This window comes from Biomphalaria glabrata, chromosome 6 (assembly GCF_947242115.1).
Source record: "Biomphalaria glabrata chromosome 6, xgBioGlab47.1, whole genome shotgun sequence".
NCBI lineage: Eukaryota > Metazoa > Mollusca > Gastropoda > Planorbidae > Biomphalaria > Biomphalaria glabrata.
Genome location: NC_074716.1, coordinates 50,019,190 through 50,044,749, shown reverse-complemented (window position 1 = coordinate 50,044,749; position 25,560 = coordinate 50,019,190). Strand labels below are relative to the sequence as shown.

Here is a 25,560-nt window from a genome sequence, read left to right as displayed (position 1 = left end):
GCTCTACGTCAATTGAGCATTTGAGCTTATAACCGGTGACTGCCACTTCCCGTGTTTGGCCGATGCCAAAGGCGAAGCTGGAATGTCCTCTCCAGTTTTTGGGGTTAGGGCTTTGAATAAGTGAGATGAAAGCCTGGGCATTGTACATTGTCGGAACGATGTCGCCCACACAGCAGTTCCCCCCTCTCCGTGCAGCTGATGTGACCAAAGGAACGGAATATCCAATACAGTTTGGGATCAGTAGCGCCGCAGGATCTGCCAGGCTATAGCACGGTGTGCTACAGTCTGCCTAAGGGTCACCAGCTCCTGATTTTTCCTCAGGGTTGTCTCCCGAAGCCTTTCTCGTGTTTGGGTATAGCCGCAGGGCAGCGGAGGTTTGGATTCAGAGTTTTCCTTCTCCTAGATAGGTAGCCAACCAAGGCTAACGAGCCCCTCCTGCCCGAAGCTTACTGGTTTAGGCGCCAGTTGCTCGCCTTTGCCCCTTCTCCTGTCTGTGGTAACGGTTCCGCCAGGCTCAGTAACTGAGCCACACGTGAAGGCCAGGAGTTGGACTGGTTGTCAGAGGCTATTTGAGACGAATGCCATTGGAAGCACTTTATAGGTAATGATGGGCTTAAGACCATTACCACTTCCGGCGTTAACAACCTTGCGGAACCGGCTTCTATTTATAGATATGTAAATTGAGTATCGATTATCTTTTCGTATCCTATATAATACAGAATAGAGGTTACTTCATAAAAGAAGATTTTTAAAACTATTATTATATTTAGCCTAAATTTATATAATTATTATTATTATAGGCCTACGGCAATCGAACGTCCTGCGCGTCATGCATTTAGTCATGCATATTAACTATATATGACCTAAATTCTGTTGTTTTTTCTGCTCTAATAGCAGTAGGGAAAAAAAAAGGTGTTACTCTAGTCAAATGTAGGCGTAAATATAAATATTTGTTTGTTATATAAATCTCACTGCTCTATTTTGTGTCTGTTCCAGTTTCTTAATGTTTACTTGAGTTGAGGTGTCCCAAACAGAGGATGCATATTCTTATTGTCATTTTATTGGCCTAACCAAGGTTAAATAACATTTTAGTTTTATGTTCTTATTTGATTTATATAATTTTTTTTTATCTCTTCAGATTACACAGCAGGACACTGTGTGCGACGATGTAAAGGGATTACAATACAAATAGTTCACCGACAAATCATTTTAGACAATTCATTCACCCGACAATTCATTCACACGACAAATGGTTTACCCGACAAATTAGAGTTGCTATTACTGCTATTAGACTTTAAAAGACTGATGTGGCAAGATCAAAACTATAAGTCATAAGATCCAAACAAAAATGTAGAATACTTATATAGGTCAGTGAAAAGAATAAATAAATGAAGCAATACAGACTTCCCTTTACGACTTCCCGTGCATATTTTTTATTTATTACGCGCGAAGGCGAATTGTAAATATTTTCATTTGTTATCTCTAGAATATAGATCTAGATCTAGAATATAGAATCTAGATCTAGATAAATACTAGATCTATAAATATAAAATATAGATCTATATATATACTTAACATAATCTATTTCTAGGTAGATCTAGACTAGGTCTAGATTCACTAGATCTAGATTCTTATTCTCGATCTTTTAATTCTTTTCTGCTCCTAATGACCAAATCTGAGTCAAGTGAGTCTGATTACTCTGATTCATTCTGGAATTCTGATTCTCTCTACTCACTCTACTCTGTGTGACTGTGACTACTCTGTCAGTGTCAGTCTGTCTCTGGACCTGGTTAGTGAGTTAGTTAGTGATTATTAGTAGAGTAGATTGGGACTAGATTTACTAATTTAGAATCTAGAGTGTAGACAGACTGTATTATATAAAAGATTCTAATTTCTAGAGACAGTCTGTAGTTAACTGTAGAGATCTAATCTTAGTATCTAATACTACTAATAGAGTAATAGACTAATAGTCTTTAATAGAGTATAGTCTCACGAGACTCAGTATACGAGTATAGTCATATTGATTTACAGATTGTCAATCTAGGAATAGATTGACAGTGATAGATTTAGAAATAAACACTAAAACAGATCTATCACTTGACTACTTGACAAGCTATCAGCATGTGATTCTTTGTTTAGTTAACTTAATATTATAAGTCTAGAAATCTATAGAATATAGAGACTATATAATTATAATTAGATTCTATCTCACCATCTGGTCTAGAATAGATGTATTCTATAGAAGTTAAAAAAACCAACTATTCTATAAAAATTATAATTTAATAATGAAATGAAAACCTAGATATAGATCTATATACTGGTATCTAGACTTTTAATTATATTTTAATATATATTATTGAATTCATTTTCATACATTTCAGATTAAATATGAAGGTGATAACACCTGAGTTTTCCTGGCATGAGCGTGATCCAGTTTACAGTGTCGACTTCCAGCCAGGCGACTGGCCTATTCAGAGACTGGCTAGTGGTGGTGTGGATAAAATTGTCAGGGTCAGTTTATTTTTCTGTTGTTATGGAGTGTACATGTGAGTGTTTCTGATGTAATGAGGAAAAGAGGAAGGATGTTTTGGTTGTGTAGGCTTTCAAGAGTTTCGGATGAAACCACGAGGGGTCTGTTGTAATTGAGGTTCTGCATTACAATTTAATACATCTACATCGGTTTAGTTATACTATCTATTTGGAACTATAAACTTTACATATCCACATAGATCTATATCTATTCTATTGTGTGTTTATTTCAATTATATATATTATATATATATATATATATAACATTTTTAAAAACAGATTTGGCAAATGACATTAGATTCAGAGGGGAAAGCAGTTGTTGAGTTTCTGTCAAACCTTAGAAGACACACCGCTACAGTTAATGTGGTCAGGTTCTCTAAAAATGGTAAGCTATGAAAATAGTTTAAATATATACAAAACGTATTAAATGTAGATAGATATAAATATTATATATTGTCATTAGTCTCCTTCAGTCGTAGAATAACTGGTTGATCTTGTAGGCCTCTTTTAATGTGACAAAAGCCTTATTCTGTAGAGACATTCCCATCCACATATAGGTCTCTTGTCTCGGAAAATGGATACACCCAGGGGAATCAATGGTTTATTTTTTACTTGAATCTAGGTAGAATATCAAGCTAATACTTGAGCGGCAAAGTTTGCCAAAGTTCATTCATATAAATGCATCTCTGTTTTAAGGCTTTGTTTGTCTAAAGTTGCTTCATTCCTTTTGCTCTCAGTGAGGTTTGAACCACCACACGCAGTCTGTCCCCATGCTGTCTGATCTCCCCTGATTTTATTCCTCAAACTTTCATTGATACCTTTAGTCTTCAGATCTCGCTTGCAGACATCTCTTATGGCTAGGCTTTGGCGTCCCTTGGGTTTGACTCCCTCCACAAACTTGGCAAAGAAAATGTCCTTAGGAATTCCTCCATCCAGTATGCTGAGGACATGTCTGAGCTAGAGAAGTCTTCTCTGTGTCAAAAGAACATAAATAGTGAATGTATTTGGCCAATTTCAAACCTTCCCACAAACAATAGTAGGTACTTTGATAAACTATTTTTTTACCTCCCAAAATATGTCTGAAAAGTGTGTCAGCACAATTTACCCATTTTTTAGGGGTGGTGATTTCCATTAAAGTTTTAGCATATTGTATTTGATTTCAGGACTAATTGTGATTACTTTTTGTTAACATAAGATATCAGAGATAATTTATATATTTGCTTTTGAAGCCAATCTGTTAAATTTTTCTTAACAAAAGTTTATGTGAAAGTTAACATTTTTACAACTTTTTTCCTATAAAAGTTACAACAATGCTGTTTGCTACAATAATTTATATCATATTATGAAATGTGTATATTTCAAATTTCATTACATTCTCTTGGCGCACTTTAAAGATATTTGATATCAAAATTAACAAAGACAAAGAAGGGTAAAATGTTATTTTTGAAATAAAATTTAAGTGTTTATAGTTACAACAATCTCACTAATTCTATTGAATTTAGCATGTTAATATATATCTGTGTGCTAAGTTTGAACTTTGTAGCTTGGCACACTCTTTAGATATTAATTTTAAAAGTTGATTGTTAAAATTTATTTTTAGTAACAACCAATACTGTGATTTACTGGAAATGGTCAATTTCTGTCTATCACATCCTATTTTTAGAAGCACACATATGAATTTTTTCATTTAGATTAACTTTTATAATGTTTAAATGCTAGATTATGGAGAGGGAATGTGTCTTTATTAAAATGACTTTGTAATGTGCAAATTTTAAAGTAAAAATAAATATTTTAAAATAATAATATTAAATGTAATTTTTTTTTTATATTTTTAGCTTTACGAACTATTAAATTTTTTTTTCTGTGTGTTGTTTTTTTTCTATTAGTATACATGTAAATTAATAGTTAATAAATGAGTACATTATATTTTTAAAATGATGAGCTATTACTGTACAAAAATTCAAGTAAAAAGTCTTTTAATAACTTGCAAGTTTTCTTTTTTATTTTATTGTCCGATGCAAGAAATTTTTCATTTACAATCTAATTTTTAAAGCATTTAAATTCAGGCGTTTTAAAATAGTTAGTGTCATAGCTTTCTTTGTCACCATCTCTCTCTACATAGTGCTATCCTGGGTTATGACTTCCCAGTACAGGATATAATCTATTGCCTGTCCAACCAATAAGTCTTGTATCCCTAAATGTTGCTCAACAAAAATGGCTAACACAGATATTAGGAGTCAGTTATAGAGGTCTCACAAAAGGAAGTGTCGGAGTCTACCACTTTGTTAGGGACATGTTCTCTGACAAACAGAACTATACATACCAAGAGTTGTGATGACATGGGAGCCAATACAAAGAAAACGCAAATGTCCTCGTATAACTTGGCTCCACACTTTTATTGAGGACCTCACCGCAGTGGACACCAGGTGGAAAGAAGCTTCAGACATTGTCAGTGACAGATCTTGGTGGAGACAGCTTGAAGCCCAGTGCGCAAACGGCGCGGGAGAATCTAAGTCTAAGTAAGTCTTGTATGCCTACAAAAAAATATTTAAACAAATTTACAATGATAAATTTATTCAACAGGTGAACTATTAGCCACGGCTGGTGATGGTAAGTCAGTTCTTAATTTTACTTCTTTTAGTTATATTGTATGTTTAAAACTCTCATTCAGCCAGTTACTAATGTCTTATAAAATGCTTGTATATATTTTATTTTATATGTAAAATAAACAAGTGATTTATTTACATTTTTTTCTATCATGACCACAAGGTATTGATGATCATTATTTAATTTTAAGCTGGGTTTGTTTTTTTTTTTGTTTTTTTTTTTTAAATGATCCATACTGAATTTCAGGGTTACCATAGTGTGCCTAGTGCATAGATGCAAAATTACATCTAAAAAGTAAACAAAATATTTAAAAATCTATTTAAAAAAACAACAGCTTATTAAATCTAAAGGGGAAGAACTACGACCTTAACACTATATCTGTCGTTAATATACTAGTTGTACAAGTTATTTTTCCTTATTCGATAACAAACAAAATAATTAAGTACCTATGATTAATTGACTTTTTTTTTCATTGATTCGTGTTTTGTTAGGTACAATAAATAATTGTTTAAAGTATCAAATTGATCAGAGAGTGCATGAGGGAGAAATAATGTTAACAATTATTTCAGGGGACTAAACCCAACACGTTTAGCCATGTATAAAGAGTGCTGAAGAATTAGTTTCTCTTGTTGGTATAAAAAAAAAGAGGGTGCAGGAGAATTAACGTATATACAATTTTTACCTGACAGACAGATAGACAGAGTGAGTTGATATAAGCTTTGTAATAACTTGCCGGTAAACACCAGTCTGTTCTTATTGCCGGCATTGGGCTTTTTTTTTTTTTTACTTGTCATAAATACATTTTTTGTCTATTAGACTTTGCCAGCTTTTAAACAACTAAAATTTAATAATTACATGAATTTAAACAAAGTGGAAATAAAATGTATGTACCAAGTTACTCACTGAGAGTAATGCATTCTCACTATTTAATAGTGGTGCAATTCAACCTTATAATTGCAGCAAAACATTAAAACTTTATAATAGAGGTGAAACAGTAAAACTATATAATAGCAGTGAAAGATTCAAATTGATGAACAGAAGTAAAACATTCAAACTATTTATAATAGCAGGAAATTATTTAAACTTATTAATAGTGTTGAAACATTCAAACTATTTAATAGCAGTGAAACATTCAAACTTTATAATAAAAGTGAAATATTTAAACCAATAGCAGCAGTTAAACATTGAAACTCGATAATAGGGTGAAACATTCAATCTTTATTATAGCCATAAAGTATTCAAACTTTATATTAGCAGTGAAATATTCAAACTTTATAATAGGAGTAAAACATTCAAACTTTATAAAAGCAGTGAAATATTCAAACTTTATAATAGGAGTAAAACATTCAAACTTTATAAAAGCAGTGAAACATTAAAGCTAATAGCATATATAGTCTTAGTAATGTTCACTGTGTTACTGTAGATCTAACAATATTGATGTATCAAAACACAATTGCAGACTCTTTGGCCCACTAGGGAGGGCGAATTCCACCCACTGATGAGGCTGTAAGCTTTCATCAAGCCCTGGCTATAATGCAAAAAACAGAAATGGAAAAGTGGTTTGAGTGCTGGGACAAGTCCCAAAAAGCCTGTGGAGTCTGGGAGCGCATGAGGCGCCCTGACCGCACTTCCCCGTGGTGGAGGCTGTCCAGGCCTACAGGCCACTGTCCTGTTGGCTCATATTTCTCACGGCTATGGCCAAATTTTGATTCACAGTGCCCCCGCTGCAGGGAAGAAGAGGAAACCGTGCCTCATATTCTGTTTGACTGCCCCAGACTTGCTGATCTCCGTCTCGACAGGTCTGGGTAACCCAAAATTCTCGACCTGTATGGCGACATTTATGCACTACGCAAGACAGCAGGAATTCTGTCCAGGGCTTTTGCAAGAGAGTTTGATGATGATGATCAAAACCCTTAAACAATTTGTCAAGATTATGTAATACTAGCAGTATGCACTGGCTACACCCATTGATTTGTTCCTAGGCTTTATATTGTTGATTATGGCCAGAACACCCCCATCTTTTCTTCTTTTAATAAATGGGCCTCATTTTAACCATCTAACATTTTTTTTTTTAGCCCATGAATTTGTGTATCTGTTACAATGAAATTTCACATCCTTTTCTTTTTATCACTCTTTCTCTCTTTCACTTTTTAGAATCCACATTTTGTTGTTGTTTTTTTATCTTCACAACATAAGTTCTCCCACATAAATTTTGGATTGATTTGGAAAGACCCGCACCCCAGACGTATACATGCTCTCATATTTTGGTTTCTTTTTATCCGCTTCACCCTCCCCGCCAACAAACAAAAGTTAGTCCTTTGTACACATTCCTGTTCCCCTTTCTACATTTATCTTGGTATTTTGTTCTTTAAATAAAAAGCAATATGAATTGGTTTTTATAATTGAAATCGTTTATTTGACCCCATTTATTATTATTATATATTATAATGATAATAGACCTAGATATTTTTTTTTTCAATACTATTAGAATTAAATTTATTATTTATTTTTTTTGACAGTGTTACAAAACACCATTAATTGCTCTCTCTCTCAGATATTTATAAATAATGCTTTATATGTAGACTGTAGCTTATGGGAAAATACTGAAAATAAAATGCAAAGGTTTAATAGAGTTTGCACTCTTTTTAGCGAATGGTGGTTTTCAGGTTGGGAATCTGTCAAAAGCATTCGTGAGCACCTAGGAGGTAAAAGAAACCTGTGTACAAAATTTGATGCAGATACATACAATAGTATATATATAATAGACTTTTTAAATCCTTCTGTTTTCAATGTACTTAGTAGAAGTATGTTTTCTGAAGCTATTAGTAAAAGGAATATGATTATGATCTGTTCACAGACACAGCAATCATCTTATGGAAACTAAGTGACGCTTCTATCCCTGCCAATAATATCTTTGCTGAAGAGGAAGTTGAAGAAGACAAAGAATCTTGGGTGTGTCATAAAACTTTGAGGTAATAGAAAGCCAACATTGCTTTAATTTGTTGTTTTTTTGTACGCTGATTTATATTAGCAAGTCTTTTAACACAACTTATAATGTCATAAAACAAAGCATAAATTTAAGAGTGAGGCTAAAAAAAAATTCACAAAAACAGTCACAGTAGTGAACCTCATTCACCAAAATAAACTGTCATTCAATATCCAAGGATAAAACACCAAAAAGTATGGTCCCGAAATATTCCTGTTTGATTTGAATTAGGTCAGAAGCCCCCATAGAAAGGATGGGTTTGCACATGACTTGAGGGGTGTTTGTTTAGGATTGGTGAATGAGGTTCATTGATTGAAAATGACCATGATAAAATGACAAATTAGAATTATTATCTGATCATATTTTTTTTTTAGGTCAGAACTTTTTTTTTTTGTTGTCTCTGTCCAGATTGATTCATTGAGATTTGGACCTTGAATTCTATTAGCCCTTAAAGATATTTGTTTGCTTTGCTGTTTTCATTGGAATAGTCAGATTGGGACACCTTTTTCACATTTTGTTACACACAACTTTGATCTTTTAGTTCTAGCCATTTAATATTTCTTTTTCTTCTTATAAAATACAGATGATTATGTCCTACAAGTATCCTTATATCAATCTAGTCATGCTTGTTAAGCAATGACCAAAATTTTGCCAAGTCACTGGTTTTCCTGGCTAGCTCAGGCAACCCCTTCTATGCTCTAATAGCATTAGGGAAGAAGGAGCATTAGTACAATTTTGTCCTAGCATGTGGAACAAGAAATGTGCCTTTATCTTTGTGTCTTTCTGGGTATTTTATTAGGTTTTGTATTTGAAGATTATGGTTCAGTGTTTTATGTGTAATTGCTACTTTACTTTTTAATGACCTACGATGAAATAGTTGTCTTCGAGGCATGAAAAATGTTGCGTGAAAGAACAGCTAGAATTGGAAGAATCAAACATTGCATGCAGACCCAGTGCATCTTCACATACGAAAATTGTGGGGTGTGTGGCTCATTGGCAGCAACCTCTTGTCTGCCCGAGGAAGCTTTGAATTATGATGTAGTGTGTGAATTGAACTCTAGGTGTAACTTGAGCCGAGTTGTGTTTGCTGAGTGCCTAAAGGCAGCGCAGAATCCTTCTCCCAGATACCACCTCTCCTCCAAAAGAAAATAAACCAAAGCGCATTGAGTATGTTATAGGAGCCTTGAAGATGTGCAATACAGAAGCAATAGTAGTGGGAAGCGTGGTAGAGAGGCTAAGTGCACTTAAACTTGGCTTGGCTTGGCTATAAAGGGGGCTTGAGGTTCGACACCCGATTCAGGCAGAGTTGTGTTTACTGAGCTCCTGAAGGCAGCACGGAAAAACCTTCTCCTAGATAAACCCCCACCCACTGGTTCACAACTGAGATTGGACCAAAGCGCTCTGAGCATGCTATAAGCATGAAAGTAGCGCTATATAAAAGCCATAATTTAATTTTAGTAGTAATAGTTATTGCAAGAGCAGTATAGGATAGTATGATCCCAGTTTTAAACAGCCCCTGAATGGTGGAGTTGGTGGTAAACCATTCAGTCAGTGAGGGTTTTGTGTGTGTGTCATAGATGATAATCAGTCGACAAACATCCAATAACTTAGGCCACATATGTTTCAAATTTCTTTAACGGTTGATAAGATGAGCTGTAAACACGTCTGCCAAAAAATATTTTTTTTGTAATTTACAGGGGTCATTTATTGGATGTTGCTGACATCAGTTGGTCCAAAGATAATCGCTATTTGGTATCTGGTTCTGTAGACAACAGTGCCATTGTCTGGGATGTTGTGAAAGGTAGGTGTTTTTCTTTTTTTTTTTAGGGGGAAGGGTAAGTAATAAACTAGAACAAAGGGCAAAAAAAAAGCTTGTGAAGACACTGAAAGTTTTAGAAGTTGGAAATTTAAATAGAAAGGAATATTGGGCACATTCATCTTCTAGATTGTGACAGTTACACATTCATCTTCTAGATTGTGACAGTTACACATTCATCTTCTAGATTGTGACAGTTACACATTCATCTTCTAGATTGTGACAGTGACACATTCATCTTCTAGATTGTGACAGTGACATACATTCATCTTCTAGATTGTGACAGTGACATACATTCATCTTCTAGATTGTGACAGTGACATACAGTCATCTTCTAGATTATGACAGTGACATACATTCATCTTTTAAATTGTGACAGTGACATACATTATCTTGTAGATTGTGATAATGACTTTCATCTTGTAGACTGATCATTTTCATTTTCTAGATTGTGACATTGACATATTTATCTTCTAGATTGTGATAGTGACACATTCAACTTTTAGATTGTGACATTGACATATTCATCTTCTAGATTGTGACATTGATATCTTCTATATTGTGACAGTGACATATCCATCTTCTACATTTTAAAAGCCACACATCTGTATTATAGCAAGATTTCTTTAGTCTGGTGGTCATTATCATGATATTGCTCTCCTGTAGTCAGATTCAAAGAATTTTATTGACTGGTTGTTATTTTATTATTATTTTATAATGAACAGTTTTTTTTTTGTTTTATTTATTTGTTTTATTAGATTAAAATTTCATCACCTCATTAGTGTATGTTTTTAACAAAAACCAATATATTCATCTTCTAGATTGTGACATTGATATCTTCTATATTGTGACAGTGACATATCCATCTTCTACATTTTAAAAGCCACACATCTGTATTATAGCAAGATTTCTTTAGTCTGGTGGTCATTATCATGATATTGCTCTCCTGTAGTCAGATTCAAAGAATTTTATTGACTGGTTGTTATTTTATTATTATTTTATAATGAACAGTTTTTTTTTTTGTTTTATTTATTTGTTTTATTAGATTAAAATTTCATCACCTCATTAGTGTATGTTTTTAACAAAAACCAATGTTGTTGATTAACATGGATTTGTCATTGTTCTTGAACATGTTCCTCGCCAGATACTAAACTTGCCCTGTTTAATGAGCATAAAAGTTATGTGCAGGGAGTGTCATTTGATCCTCTTGGAAAGTACATCGCTACTCTTAGTGCTGACAGGTATTCTACAGATTTAGTTTTATCTTTTATCATGTAAGCTAGTAGTTGAGGTGTCCAATCAGTATTATCATTTTCAACTAGCTTCAATCCTAACACTACACTTTCTGTAAGTTTTACAAATCCATTACATAATCACTAACCTATCCATAAGATGAAAAAAGTAAAAGTTATGTGTTAGACGAAGGTTATACTTTTGTGGTCAATGTCTTATTGTGGTGACTTGTAGCAAGCACATTGGCCTACTATCGCATGATGGATCATGAAAAGCTTATAAATATTAAAATTAGTTAGACTCAAAAAGATGTAAAATAAAAAAAAAAAAAAAGAATATTCCAGACTTTGTCTTAAGACATTCAATTCACTTTACCTTCACTCCTTAAGATAATAAATAAAATAAATATAATAAAATAAAACATAAACGTTGAGTATCTATTTAACTACTCTCTACAGATCTCTAAGACTATACAATTTAAGTTCGAAGACATGTGTCAACAATGTTAGTAAGATGTCACTACCAGGTCATCTCACCTCCTCCAGCCCATCCGGAGATGCTCAGGGGGATTCTAAGCCGAAATCCTTTCGAATTTTCCACGATGACAGTCTTCGGTCATTCTTCAGACGCTTAGAATTCTCACCTGATGGTCAGTTATTGGTCACGCCCGCTGGTTGTATGGAACTAGGTGATGGGAAAACTATTAACTCTTCTTATATTTTTGCTAGAGGCGCTATTTCAAAGTAAGTTTTTAGGTAGTCATTTATTTTGAGTAATTTTTTTTTATAATAGTTCCCCTTTCAGATCTTATGATCTATAGGGCAGATGATGTAAATGTCATGTTTTTGTGGCCCACTGTTTATGAAGATGTCATATGTCCAGCACAATGACCCACCACTTTAACTTTTCCCAAACTTATTTCTTAGCTTGATGGACTCAGAGGTGCCTAAAGATCCCGAAAAAAAAATCTCAGTCTTCACATGGATTCAAACCCAGGACCCCCAGTTCAGAAGCCAAGTGCACTACCGCCTTCTTTTTATGATAGAATTTTAAAATACTTTTGTGTAGGTTTTATTGAACATGTAGATCAAGACGCTGCAGCATTAAAACATCTTTGGTTTATGGATTTCATGTTTTTTTATCTAACAAAGATAAAGATCACATACCAAATATATTGTTACGAATCTCACTATCCAGGCTCTCTGCAAACTGCACCATACACCACCAACTTAAAGAACTTGACAAGTCAGGGCTCCAAAATAACGTAAAGGTTTAATGTCCATAAATAACAGCCAATACTGTACAATTGGCAGCACGTAGAACAGTACAAATAGCTCTGCGATAACAAATATCTCTCCGATACCACCGTTCCGCCGTATCAAGTCTTGCACTGGCCTCTCCGTCTCGTTCCGGGCTTGCACTGGGTTCAACAGTTCGGGACTGACTTCACACACTTGGGCTCGTTGTGTCGGACTCGATCACAGACCAAGATCAAGACGCCGTTCGTCTCAACTGTACTTGACAGTACTCCGCACTGAACCGTCGTAATGCTCCGTACAGAACCACACCGTTGAACTGTGCTGTAGTCGACCGTGTTCTGAACTCCTGTCGTGAACCCGCTTTCTGAACCCCCTTGACTGCGTCACCTCCGCTCTTATATAGGGTCCCTACTGGCCTTCTCGAACCGGACAGAACGCCGCTCGACATTTCTAGATGGTCAGATGACTACAACTCTCGTGACGCCCCTGAGCTCTGTTCACGTCGGCGATCCTTCCCGAACTCTCTTGTTGACACTCGTCTCGGCCGATCGTCGTAACTCGTCACGGTTGACCGCTCGTCTAGCGCTGGCCTGGGGCGATTTGCATCGGCTGACTACACACACACCACTACCCCCATCTGTGCCACCACCAGGTTTATAACAATATGTTCACAGTTCAATTTCACACAAATAATTTTATTGTAAAAATAATGAACACTTAGGAAGTGTTGAACATTTGTTTTTCTAATGATGTGTTCTTTTTAAATACAGTTCGCAGGAGAAAAAGAAATTAATTTAAAACCTTCCACCTCCCTGTGTACATGGAAAAGGTTTCTTGACTGGGTTTTAAATATAAAATACAGCATTTTGTGAGTGTTTACCTTTCTTTAGTGCTCATTGAGAAATAAGTTAAGACTAACATTGAGTCATTGACTTTGAAAAATGTTAATCCATGATAACCATTTCAAACGTTGGGACCCGTCAGATTCATCTCTTATGTTGGGCTGACTGTCAAGGGCCTGCATTCATGAGCCTGGGCCTATATTGCTTATTTCTCTGTGTATTTTTGAAAATGTGCCAGGTCAATGGTAGACCTGGTACTGAGAATTTCAAGAAAAACACACATTCTCATCACTCTTAGCAAGAAACTTCCCTGTTTAGAGTCACTGTTTGGAGAGGCAGATCTTCAGCATTCAACTGGTCCAATTTATCTCATCCACAGACCTGCCATATATTTGCCTAGTGCCGAGAAGAGCACCACAGTAGTTCGAATAAATCCTCAACTATTCCAGCTGAGACCAGTCACAGATGGTAAAGAGAAATGTCTTGTTTCTTTAGTGACTCTTTTTGATAAGTCTACCTTACAATTTTTGTCATAGATCTCAGTTTCCTTGATTAAAATCACATTTATTTATAATTCAGATAGTTGATGTCACAAAGGATTTGTTAGGAACAATTATAATCTCATTTTATTTGTAATGAATGTAAATAGATTGAATTTAATTATAATTATTTTATTATCAAGCAGGGGGGGGGAGGGGAATTTTAGTCTTTCAGTAATAATAACATTTTCTTTTCTCAGAACCAGAATCAACAGACAACCAAAAGCCTTGGGAGAAACACAAATCATTATTTAGGTACGTTTCTAGTTAAGATGTCTGATTTATTTAAAAATGTTTAATGCCAAAAAATTTAATCATGTCCTTCCAGTTTTTATTTAGTTAGAGAAAAGCATCTACTACTTTTTTTTTTTTTTTTTTTTTCACAAGTAAAAATAAAATATTTTTTTGGGGGGGGGGGGGGGGGGGGTCATATTTTTGCTACTTTTTTTTTTTAAGTAAAAATAAATTAAAAAATTTTATTTTTGGTCATATTTTTGCCAGCCTTCCCTATCGTATTGTCTTTGCTGTCGCCACTGAGGACTCTGTTATCATTTACGACACGCAACAGACGATGCCAGTTGGTCTTTTGAAAAATATTCATTATCATCAGATCAGCGACTTATCGTGGTAAGAGTTCAGTTAAGCATATTTTATTTAATACTATCAAGATGCCCGCTGCCCGTTGGTATGCATGAATTCATGAATCTAAAAATATTATGAATGGAGCTAAAAATAGCTAATCGACCTAAATCAAATTTTTTAATGAAAAAAAACTGACTTGTGTATAGGTATATAATTAGAAGCGTGCGATATCAAGAGTAGAATTGCAGCTATGGCGAACGAATGTATGTAAAAATAATTTAGAAACACAAATTTGAAGGTAAATTTGATTTAAATATAAGTCACGTAAAATAATTTCTTATTGTCTGGGCCCAAACTAGTCATTTTATAGGAAATTTGTTATGAAACCCCTCATGCTAATTGTATCTACTAAGTAATAGGTATCAAGTATTACAGGTAAAATTTTGTTTCCATACCTTTAAGTCTTAACAGTAAAAAAAAAAAATTTCGTATGTACAATTAGTATATGTCTAAGAGGTTTGTATAGTCAGTGGAAGTTTGGCATAATTTAGGTGTTGAGAAGGTAATGTTGCCTTAGTTAATTTTGGGTTGTCAATGAGGACTTAACCCCAGTCCTTTATTTATTTTTTCTATGGTCTCTATAAATTATTTAAGGCTGACCTTATTCCTTTATCATTTTCAGGACAGGAGACGGCAGAGCGCTGATAGTCTCATCCACCGATGGCTTCTGTACCATCGCAACTTTTGAAGATAATGAGCTTGGAATACCATACATTGTCAAAACGCCAGAGACTCAAAAGTCAGCCCTGAGCAACTCCCCAACCACAAAAGTAAGTTTGTGGATTATTAAATATATATCCATTACTTGAATCATTAGTATAGTCATCCATAATGTTATTTTGGATTGAGAAATGGGATGGGCACTCTTGCTTTTACACAGTTCAATATTTGTAAAGAATATTCTTGGAGGGATTTTAAATTCACAGTCCTATTGCTTAGCAAAGGTTTTCATATATTTCTCATCAGACCTTGACTAGATTCAGTCATATTTAACTCTTTCTCTCCTAATCAATGATATCATTATTGATTTGACCCCATTCTTTCAGCCAAATCGACGAACTCATTGTCCATGCTTAAAAAGTCAGTTGTTTTGTTTTCTTTCCCCCCAAAATGTTTTTAATTGCTTATAATTTAATCTTGAATAGTTTCCCTTTGGAAAACACACAGATTTTTTACACATTTTCAATGCATTTTTATCTGTCCCGTTTAGATCTCGTAAACTAGAAAAGACAGTGAAAACTGTAATCATGATATTTTAGACCATTCAAAGTTCTGAGACAACAGCTACTTTTTTCTTTTCTGAAAGTGAACAATTTAATTTTTGAAATCAACTATGCAAGCAGTTTTTCATAAAAATACACCATTTTTACAACTATTCACTATTAATAGTAACAAACACTGAGGCTATTTAGTAAGGGAGATGGCAATTTACCATATTTTTAACACATTTTTAGATTTTTTTGTAATGCTAGGTTCAGTAAGTTCTTTCATACTAACTACTACATTTACAAAAAAATATTATATTTGTATTTTTAAAGTGAAAAAATGTACTTATTATGCCTTTAAGTGGAATATGATTTAAAACAACTATTAATAAGTAGTTTTTCATATTATCGTGTGAACTACAGTGCTGCACCACGGCTATGGTACACTGAACAAAAAGATAGGGGAGAATTTTTTTTTTTTTTTATGGAAATATTTTTTCTTTTTCTTGAGGCTTTGAATAAGAGATTGAACCTTTACAGAACAATAAGTTCAATTATTATATGACATTAGTTAGGCCAGGTTCACATTGAATTTCTCCTTCACTTTCACCTATCTCTTGGTCTGCTGGACCGTTGAGGCACCACACAAAGTATGTCAACTTTCTTTCTCCATTCTTCTCTGTCATTTGCCTTTGATAGAATTTCATTCTGATATTCGTTCTGAAAATATTGAAACCTGCCTTTTTACCTACCTGGGTGGACCACTTCGGGGCCGATTTTGACTTTGTGTTTCCACACAAACTGTCTTTATAACCTTGTTTTTTATATTAATTCTCTGCATGGTAGCATGAAAGTTGTACCTTAGTATACAAAAGCAATAACAAAATGAAATGTACATAAATATGGTAGTTATTGGTAAAACAGTCAAAAGTGAATAGAATGGTTTATTTATGCAATTTTTATACAGAGTTTGGGTTTTACTTTGCAGGTCATTCTTGATGTTTCTATGGAAGTTGAAGATGACGTCAAGACACCAGAGAAAATGGATCTTCCATTCTCTAATTACTCCGAAAGCAAATTACCTTCCAAACCAACTACACCTCCTTCACCACAGGACACAACTAAAGCGCCATCTACTCCATCAGAAACTCTGACAACACCGAGTACCCCAACATCTACATTAAGTGGATCAACTAAACAGGACTCATCGGACTCCGACCATAAAAAAGAAAGTTTGTCTGATTCTGTGAATCAAATAACCTTAAAGGATGCAGAACTGTCAGAGGCTGCAGGCTTTTCTGATGTTAACGACAAATCAACAGAAGAAAAGAAGGAAGCACCCAAGAAAAGGAGGATACAGCTCATTACCCTGGTAAAATAATTAATGTGCAAAAGTGATCCTCATATTCATTACGCCGGCTTATAGACATTTGATTATAGATTCTTTTGTCTCCATTATGTTGTCTGAAGTTTGTATTTGATTTTACAGAGGAAAATCCTTGACTATCTCTGTATTGTTTTTTGTTTGTATATGTTTTACAAATTTCTGATGTTCTTTCCGAATTGAAGATTATTACATCTTCCACAAGATGTTGGATGATGGCGGCAAGCAGGGTTTGAACCCGGTACCATGACGCTGACAGACCAGAGCATGCGACACACTTTCTTTCTGCGATTGTGATTTTTTTTTTTGCAACAATATTATCTGCCAATTTTTAAAAAAATAATAATAATTCTGCAATAGTGGCAAGAAAGAGGGGAAAAATTTATATCAATCATTATTTTTATTGCACTTTAACAATCAGAATCAATAGTTCAGTTTTAGACATGTTTAAACTTAATTAAAAGATTCTTTAATGTAGGTTAAATTCTACTTTATTTTAGCTTTTTTTTTTTTTAAACGGTTTACTGCCTGTGCATTGATTAAATGGAACAGGGGTATTCTGTATATAATGTTGTATTTTAAACAGACCTTGCTTTTATGCCTAATATGTAAATTAAAAAAAACAAAACTTTTTTGTAACCTTCCATACAAAAAGTGTTTTTTTGTGACATGAATAGATTCAAAAATAATCTTTGACTTTATTATTTCATAGGCTGTATTTCAGAGCCATATCAAATTGAGAACTATTCTGTTCATTTATAAACCATTTTTAACTTCAATCTTATTTTTTTTCATGTAATGATTTTAACAGACAATACCTTTCGTTGTAGCAAATATGATTTTGGGATTGTAACCCTGAGATTCTAATAGGTTCAAATGATTCCAAGGCCCCTCCTGACTAATGCTTTCTGGTTTAGGTGCCAGATACTTGCCTATGACGCTTCTCCTGTCAGTGTTAACAGTTCTGTGGGTCCCAATATCTGATCCATTTGAAATGCATACAATCAGAAGCATTTTATAGGTAGTGGAGTGCTCATCTCCCTTTCCACATCTTGTAATAAGAATAAGATCCTTTAAAGTCTCTGACCAAATTATGGTAACAGACATGATCCAATGATTCTAAAAACGTGACCAGTTTTAATACTGTATTACTCTCTATGACCTGGTTAGTTTTAGTAAATGAACATAACGCTATGCATCTTTTATTGACTTGAAATTTTTGTCACATAAATGATTAAAATGATTATTATAACTTAGGATATGTTGTTGACTGAAAATGTCATAAAATAACTCTTAATTTGTTTCAATTTTTACATCTTTGTCTTGTATAGTATAAGGATTTAACTGTGAATAATGTTCAAAGACACTCAATAGATAAAATATGACTATGCTTCTCTACATGTTTATTCATAAAGCTGAGGAACATGTTCAGTCATTAAAACTATGAAGATTTCTCTTTTTTGTCTTGTTTCTTAATAAGTGTTGTGAATACTACTCTATAAGTGTCCCTAACCTAGTGTTTCTCAAACTGTGGTCTGCAGAGGTCTCTGAGACAGCTGTAAGGGGTCTGCAGAAATATAAAAATTGTATACAATAAAAATACTTTCTTCGTTAAAAGATTTTTCACTTAAGGTTTCGGGGGCAAGTTTTGAATTTATAAAACGGTCCCCGGGTCAAAAATGTTTGAAAACTTCTGCTCTAACCTACACCACAACTAATGGGATACAGAAGCACGGCTGCCACGTTCTTAAATTCACAAATATATTAATAGTACAAAAAATTCAATATTTTGAAATAAATATAATAAAAAAAATATCTTTTTTTGATATCAATTTTTAAATGAAATAAACGTGAAAAAAATTGATTAAATAAAATGAATATTTTTAATTGACCTGTTCACTAGAGTGTGTCATGACTTCATTTATCAAAGTTATCTGCCCTTTCTACATTGACAAGGATACGCTCAGGACGTTACTATCTCTTCTTTGAAGTAACGTCTGTAGATTATAATATAATAGCAGATAAATCTTTAAAGATACTAAAGCGGTAAACGTGAATAGATGTTGAGAAATGTGTAGGGAAAATTTAAGTTATTGAGTTTCAGAGGTTCCTTCATAATCAACTAACTCCATTTGAGTTAGGGTCTGAGAGGTTCAAATCAGGTTGTTCAATCTATCTTCGTGAATTGCTGACCTCAAGCAATTCTTTATTTGTTTGAGGTGCGAGAAGCTTCGATCACCAGATGCACATTTACGGGTTAGGGAAAGCAGTGTATCTTTCATTGGTGGACAGATTGGGGGGGGGGGGGGGGACACGGCCAGGACTTTGATTAGCCTATATTACAGGCTTAAAAGTCAGTGACCACGAAACTGTGAAGAGTCTGATTTTTAAGGCCTCACAGATCGCCATGGCCTCAGTATTGCAACAGTGAAAACTACCACATGGACCAAATATTTTCTTTTCTTTGAGTCACAGCTAGAAAACGTCATAGCCCGCTCTTCCACAAAGTACGCAAAGATATGGAGACAAATATTCGCGATCTTGATATGACACCCAGGGTCCGGCACACTTCTAAAGCCGCCTCTGGCGACAGTCCGAATTGCTTGTTTTATCTAGATCTATAAGGTTGGGCGGCAATCCTGTTTTGTTTCATTGCAATTTTTCTTGTATAACAATAAGACAGGTCTAATTGACTTTCAGATCTAGTAGAAGCGTTGCACTAAGACTATATTCATGTAAGTGTATTATTATTTCGTTGAATTATGCTAAATGATCAACATTTTTGTCTTACCGAGAAATTAATTTGTTTTTTAAGTTATTATTATTTATTCTGTTAGGCATATTTTGATAAACGATTATTTTATTATTTAAATGTATTTGATGGGTTATTAAACCTAAATAAAATAAGGTATGTGAAATAATTATTTGGTCCTAAAAGGCGAACTGTGTTTGTGTGTGTGGAAATCATGGTGGAAATATTCTAGATCTAGGTCAATCATGGGTCAATATCTAAAATATATTCTAACGATCACAGTGGTCTCCCTTTGATGCTAAGGAAAACAACGACTTTAGTCATCATTGAGACAATGGCAATGGACTCAATGGTTCCAAAATCAAATACACGAACAATATATTACATTTTGCAGCATATAGATGTCTAGATCTGTTATGTGAGAACTATAATTAAGACCTAGATCTAAGTTTCATTGGTATTGTTTATCTGCATATCTAGATCTAATCATCTATTTATTTAATATATCAATCATTTCAATTTCATGAATGATAATCATTATCAATCTCTAATCTAATATAATAATAATAATCATTTTTTTATAATGTCTAATCACTAATGTCTCTAACACTCTTGGTCATTTAGACATTAAAGTTAATTAAAGAATACAATAGTCTTATTAATATAAATAATTAACTTGTTGTCTTATTTAGTTATACTAGATCTAATTATTTATTAAGTTAATTAAGTCTACAGACACAGTGACAGTCTAGAATATAATGTATATTGACCATATATTATAATAATATTTATATTTATTAAAATTATTGCCTTCTTTAATTAACTTAAATGTCTAAATGACCAAGAGTGTTAGACTGTCCATATTAATATAGATCTAGATTCTAAATAATGTTATCACAATGAATGACAACGCCTTGTATTTGTAAGCTTTTTGAACTACATCATGAATATGATTGTTAGCACTAACATCGCTCGACAAATTAAATTATTATTTAATATCATTTATATTAGTGTTAGTCAAATTAGTAATTAGACTCTATATTAGATCTTGATCTAGTTCTTTATATGTATATTAATATATTTATATTAGTGTTAGTTAAATTAGTAATTAGAGTCTATATTCTATAAAGAATAGGAATATGAAGAATTTCTCTGTGCTTAAAACTGGTCTCAGCAGCTTGTAGCAAGTGGGCGGGATTCGATGTGCTGTGCGCCATGTATATGGCACGACCTATACCAATAATGGTTGCAAGCCTTGATTGTCTTAGCAAGAAATAAGCACATGATTCACACCACTAAGTGGTCTTAGTTTCAAACTGGAATTAAACAAGGAAAATGAGAATAACTATCTTGAAAATCATTGTTAAACTTTACACAGAACTTTATACTGAAATATATGACTGCAAGATGTTACTCCACATTAGAAAAAAATGAACTTAAAACTCTATTAGAGCTTCTCAGCTTTATATAATAATTTCATATGAAGAAAATGTTTTTATAAACCTGAGAAATACACTTTAAAAACTCTGTACTATATTTCAGTATTTGTTAGATGATTCAGCAAATTAAAAGGAATTTACATATATCTCTGATCAACGATGGGGCAACATCTACTAAGGGACCTAGCATTTTTTTTTAGTTTGGAAGTGAAAATTGAAATTGATTGAATTTGATGATATAACCAATACATTTGCTTTATTGAAGGCAAGAAAAAATGTATTTTATACTTAATGCATATTTGTTAAATCTAAAATTTTAAAACACAACTTGAGCCTGTGTCCTTGTTTTTATTAATTTTTTTAAAAAATTGTTTTTGTATACAGCATCTTTCATGCAATAATCATGCTCAGTGCTCTCGGGCCCAGTATCTTTTGGGGAGGGGCTATCTGGGAGTAGGTTTTGGTGCTACCTTTTGGCTCTTTGCAAACACATATCTCTGCTCAAGGCAGAATTCAAACTCCAGCCTCCAAGATAGGTAGCCAAGTAGATTTTGCCTCTCAGCTACAGGTCTCATATAGGAAAAATAGTAAAGCATTTTCTAGAAGCTTAGTTTAAGTAGTAACTATTCATAGTATATTGTAGATTTTTTTAGTTTGGTAATAATCCTTAGCAAATATAACTCTGTTTGAGATGGGAACACCATCAACTCGTTCACAGACATCTTGTTTTTTTGACAACAGTTCATAGACAAATGGTTCAAACAACAAATGGGTCACTAACAATTTCTTCACCGACAAGTTGATCACTGGATAGTAACATATTTTTCACCTTTTAAAGATTTTGTTGTTATAAAAATATATATTTGCCAATTATTTTCATTTCTTTAAAATTTGTTCTGATCTCTAATGTTCTCGTTGGTAGGCTAATTTGGTTGCTTGGATTTCAAACTAATTGATCAAAACATTTGTTGTTGTTGTTGTTGTTTTTACAATGAATTTATAATTTTTGATCTGGAACCAAACTATCTCATGGTGTTGTATTTGTAATTCATTTTTGGTAGACTTAAAAAAAAATTTTTTTAGATCCAATTTTAAAAAGTATAATACTGGTCTCTAGTAGATATTTTCAATGTTAACAGATTAAATCCTTTTAAGGATAATGATTCCATGTCCAATAAAGTTTCATTACTTCCAGAGCTGCCATTCTGTCTGTCACTCAAATAAGTGTTAACTGAAGTATCCATCTTGTTGGGAAAATAAAAAAAAAGAGAAGTATAGGTAGAGGAAGGCCCTAAAGTGGATTTACCCCAACAGCATGATGGAATAGGTATCATGCTAAACATCTGGACCAGATGAAAGAATGATAAGGACAGGCTGGGGCATACAAGACCACATGAATGTACTTGGGCAAGTAAAAAGGTTGCCTAAAATTAAGTCAGGGTCCATTTAAATTGATCGGCTAGCTTGTTGTAAGGTCGCAGGTTGTTTTTTTAAAGTTTAATTTTTTTTTTATCACATACTGTTCACATGCTTTAGAGAAATTAACATAGAAACTCTGATTAAGCCCAGACTTGTGTCACTCTTGCAATATCAATATTATAATAGGAACCAAAATTATAATTTATCCATTTCCAGTATGTATTTAATGGAAACCAATCAAACACTCAATGTGAATATTAACAATATTGTTGTAACTCCGCTCCCGCGCCACACTGATGGTGCCTCCCGCGCCACACTGATGGTGCGCATTAGAGCACCATTCAACACAAGTACTAAGAGACATGTTGATTCTACAGGAAGAAAGACTGTTGTAGATCTGCTGAAGTTATGGGAGTCTGAACAGTCTGGGGCTAAGTGATGTCCTGTGTGATACTAGCTAACTGTTTGGAAGACCTTAGAACTTAGGGCATTACTCCCTGTGACTTGATAGTGGAAGTCTAAGTCTAACTATTTGTTGATAGCTTATAATAAATACATTGTCTATTATTACCTCCTACCTTTCGAAGAGTGCCTGCCTTGAATTTACAACAATATGTTACTCTCGATTTGTTGGTGAATGAATTGTCAGTGAACTAGTTGTCAGTGAACAAAATGTTGGGTGAAAGAATAGTCTGTGAATGATTTGTTGTGGAACCATTTGAGACAGGTTTCAAACTTACCCCCCCTTGCTAGGTAGCCAAACGGATTTCACCTCTCAGCCACACATCCCATATAGGAAAAAGCCACAACAAAACAATATAGCATTTTCTAGAAGCATAGTTCAGTAGTAACTATTCATAATATAGTGTAGATGTTTTGGGTTAGGTTATAATGCTTACACTCATCATTATTTGAAAATATATTTTCATTATGAGTACATTATATATATAGGCCTATATCATATATCACTGTGTTTTTTTTTTTTGTGTTCTTACACCAGTTATGTTTGCTACTCCTCTGTCTTGCGAATCTCATACATACATCACATTTACAGAAAGACTTTTAAAATAAATCTGTTAAATCTACCATGGGACACAAAGCTTTGAAATTGATACATGTTATTTCCATTATTTTGAATGTAATTTTATTAATTAAGTCTCATTGAACATTTTAAGATTTAATTTTAAGGATACCTAGTGACTTCTGAACTAAATTCAAACAATGTTATCTGCATTATTAGTGTTATTTACACCTGCTCAATATGTTTCTTTTTGAACTGCTGGATTTGGGTATTCCTTAACCCCTACACACTCACACCCACACACACACACCCACTCACACACTCTCACACACACCACTCACACACCAACACACACACTCACATCAACACACACACACACACTCACCAACACACTCACACTCTCTCACACACACACACAAAGGCATGTACATACAAAAACAAATTTATATATTTAACATATTTGATGCTTGGAAAGGGGGAACTGCTGTGTGGGCGGCATCGTTCTGACCATAGCTAATGGCCAGGCTTTCATCTGATTACTATTGGGAAGACATAGCCCTGGACAGCACAAGGTGGAACATGGGCCTCAGTGCTCTATGAGATGAGCCAGAGTCATTCTTCAGCTGAAGAGGCCAATAAGTAACAAGAAAAATAAAAAAAAAAACAAAGCTTATATTAAGCATAATTGTATCAGTTAAGTTGAATCAGTTATGTAATAATATATATGACTAGAGTAACACCTTTAGTAAAATCACTAAATTTAGAAAGCCTTCAGGAAAGAAGGCTCAAAAGTAACGTAGCAATTATACATATAAACACTGAACCATAATCTTCAAATACAAAGACAAAATTTAATAAAATACTCTGAAAGACACAAAGATAAAGGCACATTCCTCGTCCCATATGCTAGGACAAATTTGTACAAATACTCCTTCTTCCCTAGTGCTATTAGAGCATGGAATGGGTTGCCTGAGCTAGCCAGGAAAACCAGTGACTTGGCAGAATTAAAGTCATTGGTTAATATGCATGACTAAATGCATGACGCGTAGGACGTAATCATATTCTTTTTTGAAGTAACGCCTGTATTATATAAGATAAGATAAGATACAATTGACCTAGACCTAGAGATAATAAATCTGTGCAATTATAAATATTTTTACTAGTTGTTTTTTTTTTTTGTTTAGCTTTTAGCTTTCTCAATGTGCTATGATTTATCACTTGTCTGGAACAGTTATGAAAGGAAGGGGGGGGGGGGAATGTTTACATGATTGTTTTTTTAAATGCACAAAAAAAATTTCTCTTAGGACTTGATTCCTCAAGGGGACTAATTCAACTTATACCACCACATCTGTCAAGTATGATTTCTTTCCCTTGTTTACCAAACAACATAATTAATTACCAATAGTTAATTAACCATTATTAACTATTAAATCCTTCATTACTAGACGATGTACTGTGTTTAAAACTGCATAAGCCATAACTACATTGATTTAAACAGTTTTGACTTTGTTTTTCAGATTGATAGTGAGCCTGGAGTTCAGTTGGAAAATTTTATTTACCCAAACGAAAACAAAAATAGCTTAAAAGTGGGACACTATTGGATAAAGTTGGTCATCACCACCAGGCAAAAATTGGTCATCACCACCAGGCAAGTTCTTTTCTTCTGCTTGTTTGACACATTTTAAAAGATGAAAATGTCCATTTTTTTATTATTTTTTCTTAGCTTTGCAGAAAGGCTGCAAGAGTCAAATTTTTATATGCATACAGCCCAATACCATGACAAGGTCTTGGTGACCAACAACATATCTCCATGGTTTCTTTTCTTAAGCCTTGCATTCCACACTGTCGCAGATGCAAACAGATATTTAAGTGTTTAGTTTTAGCTGG

The 25,560-nt window shown here is 33.8% G+C and overlaps 1 protein-coding gene and 1 long non-coding RNA gene across 4 annotated transcripts; both read left to right on the top strand.

Annotated features, from left to right (window-relative positions):
• Positions 1-1,399: 1,399 nt before the first annotated feature.
• LOC106078217 (chromatin assembly factor 1 subunit B-like) lies at positions 1,400-18,498 on the top strand. 3 transcript variants are annotated; one of them, XM_056033535.1, is made up of 13 exons: positions 1,400-1,459; positions 2,382-2,511; positions 2,809-2,914; positions 5,113-5,139; positions 7,994-8,108; positions 9,820-9,923; positions 11,083-11,179; positions 11,630-11,914; positions 13,652-13,740; positions 14,012-14,066; positions 14,313-14,438; positions 15,076-15,223; positions 16,647-18,498. In XM_056033535.1, the coding sequence occupies exons 2-13, from the start codon at positions 2,389-2,391 to the stop codon at positions 17,037-17,039; spliced, it is 1,668 nt and encodes a 555-aa protein (XP_055889510.1). In that variant the 5' UTR covers positions 1,400-1,459; positions 2,382-2,388; the 3' UTR covers positions 17,040-18,498. The 3 variants fall into 3 exon arrangements, with proteins under 3 accessions (XP_055889510.1, XP_055889513.1, XP_055889511.1); XM_056033538.1 differs by lacking the exon at positions 1,400-1,459 and adding an exon at positions 1,524-1,684; XM_056033536.1 differs by lacking the exon at positions 1,400-1,459 and adding an exon at positions 1,524-1,789.
• Positions 18,499-20,080: 1,582 nt separating this feature from the next.
• On the top strand, positions 20,081-25,325 carry LOC129926916 (uncharacterized). The gene is made up of 2 exons (XR_008778612.1): positions 20,081-20,212; positions 25,191-25,325. It is a non-coding gene; the product is annotated as an uncharacterized LOC129926916 (long non-coding RNA).
• Positions 25,326-25,560: the final 235 nt, after the last annotated feature.

Bases quoted from the DNA above. Each gene is read 5' to 3' on its own strand.
- LOC106078217 (XM_056033535.1), top strand. From the start codon at position 2,389: ATGAAGGTGATAACACCTGAGTTTTCCTGGCATGAGCGTGATCCAGTT. The intron at 2,915-5,112 runs GTAAGCTATGAA...TTTATTCAACAG, and splicing joins GGTCAGGTTCTCTAAAAATG to GTGAACTATTAGCCACGGCT. The intron at 5,140-7,993 runs GTAAGTCAGTTC...ATCTGTTCACAG, and splicing joins ATTAGCCACGGCTGGTGATG to ACACAGCAATCATCTTATGG.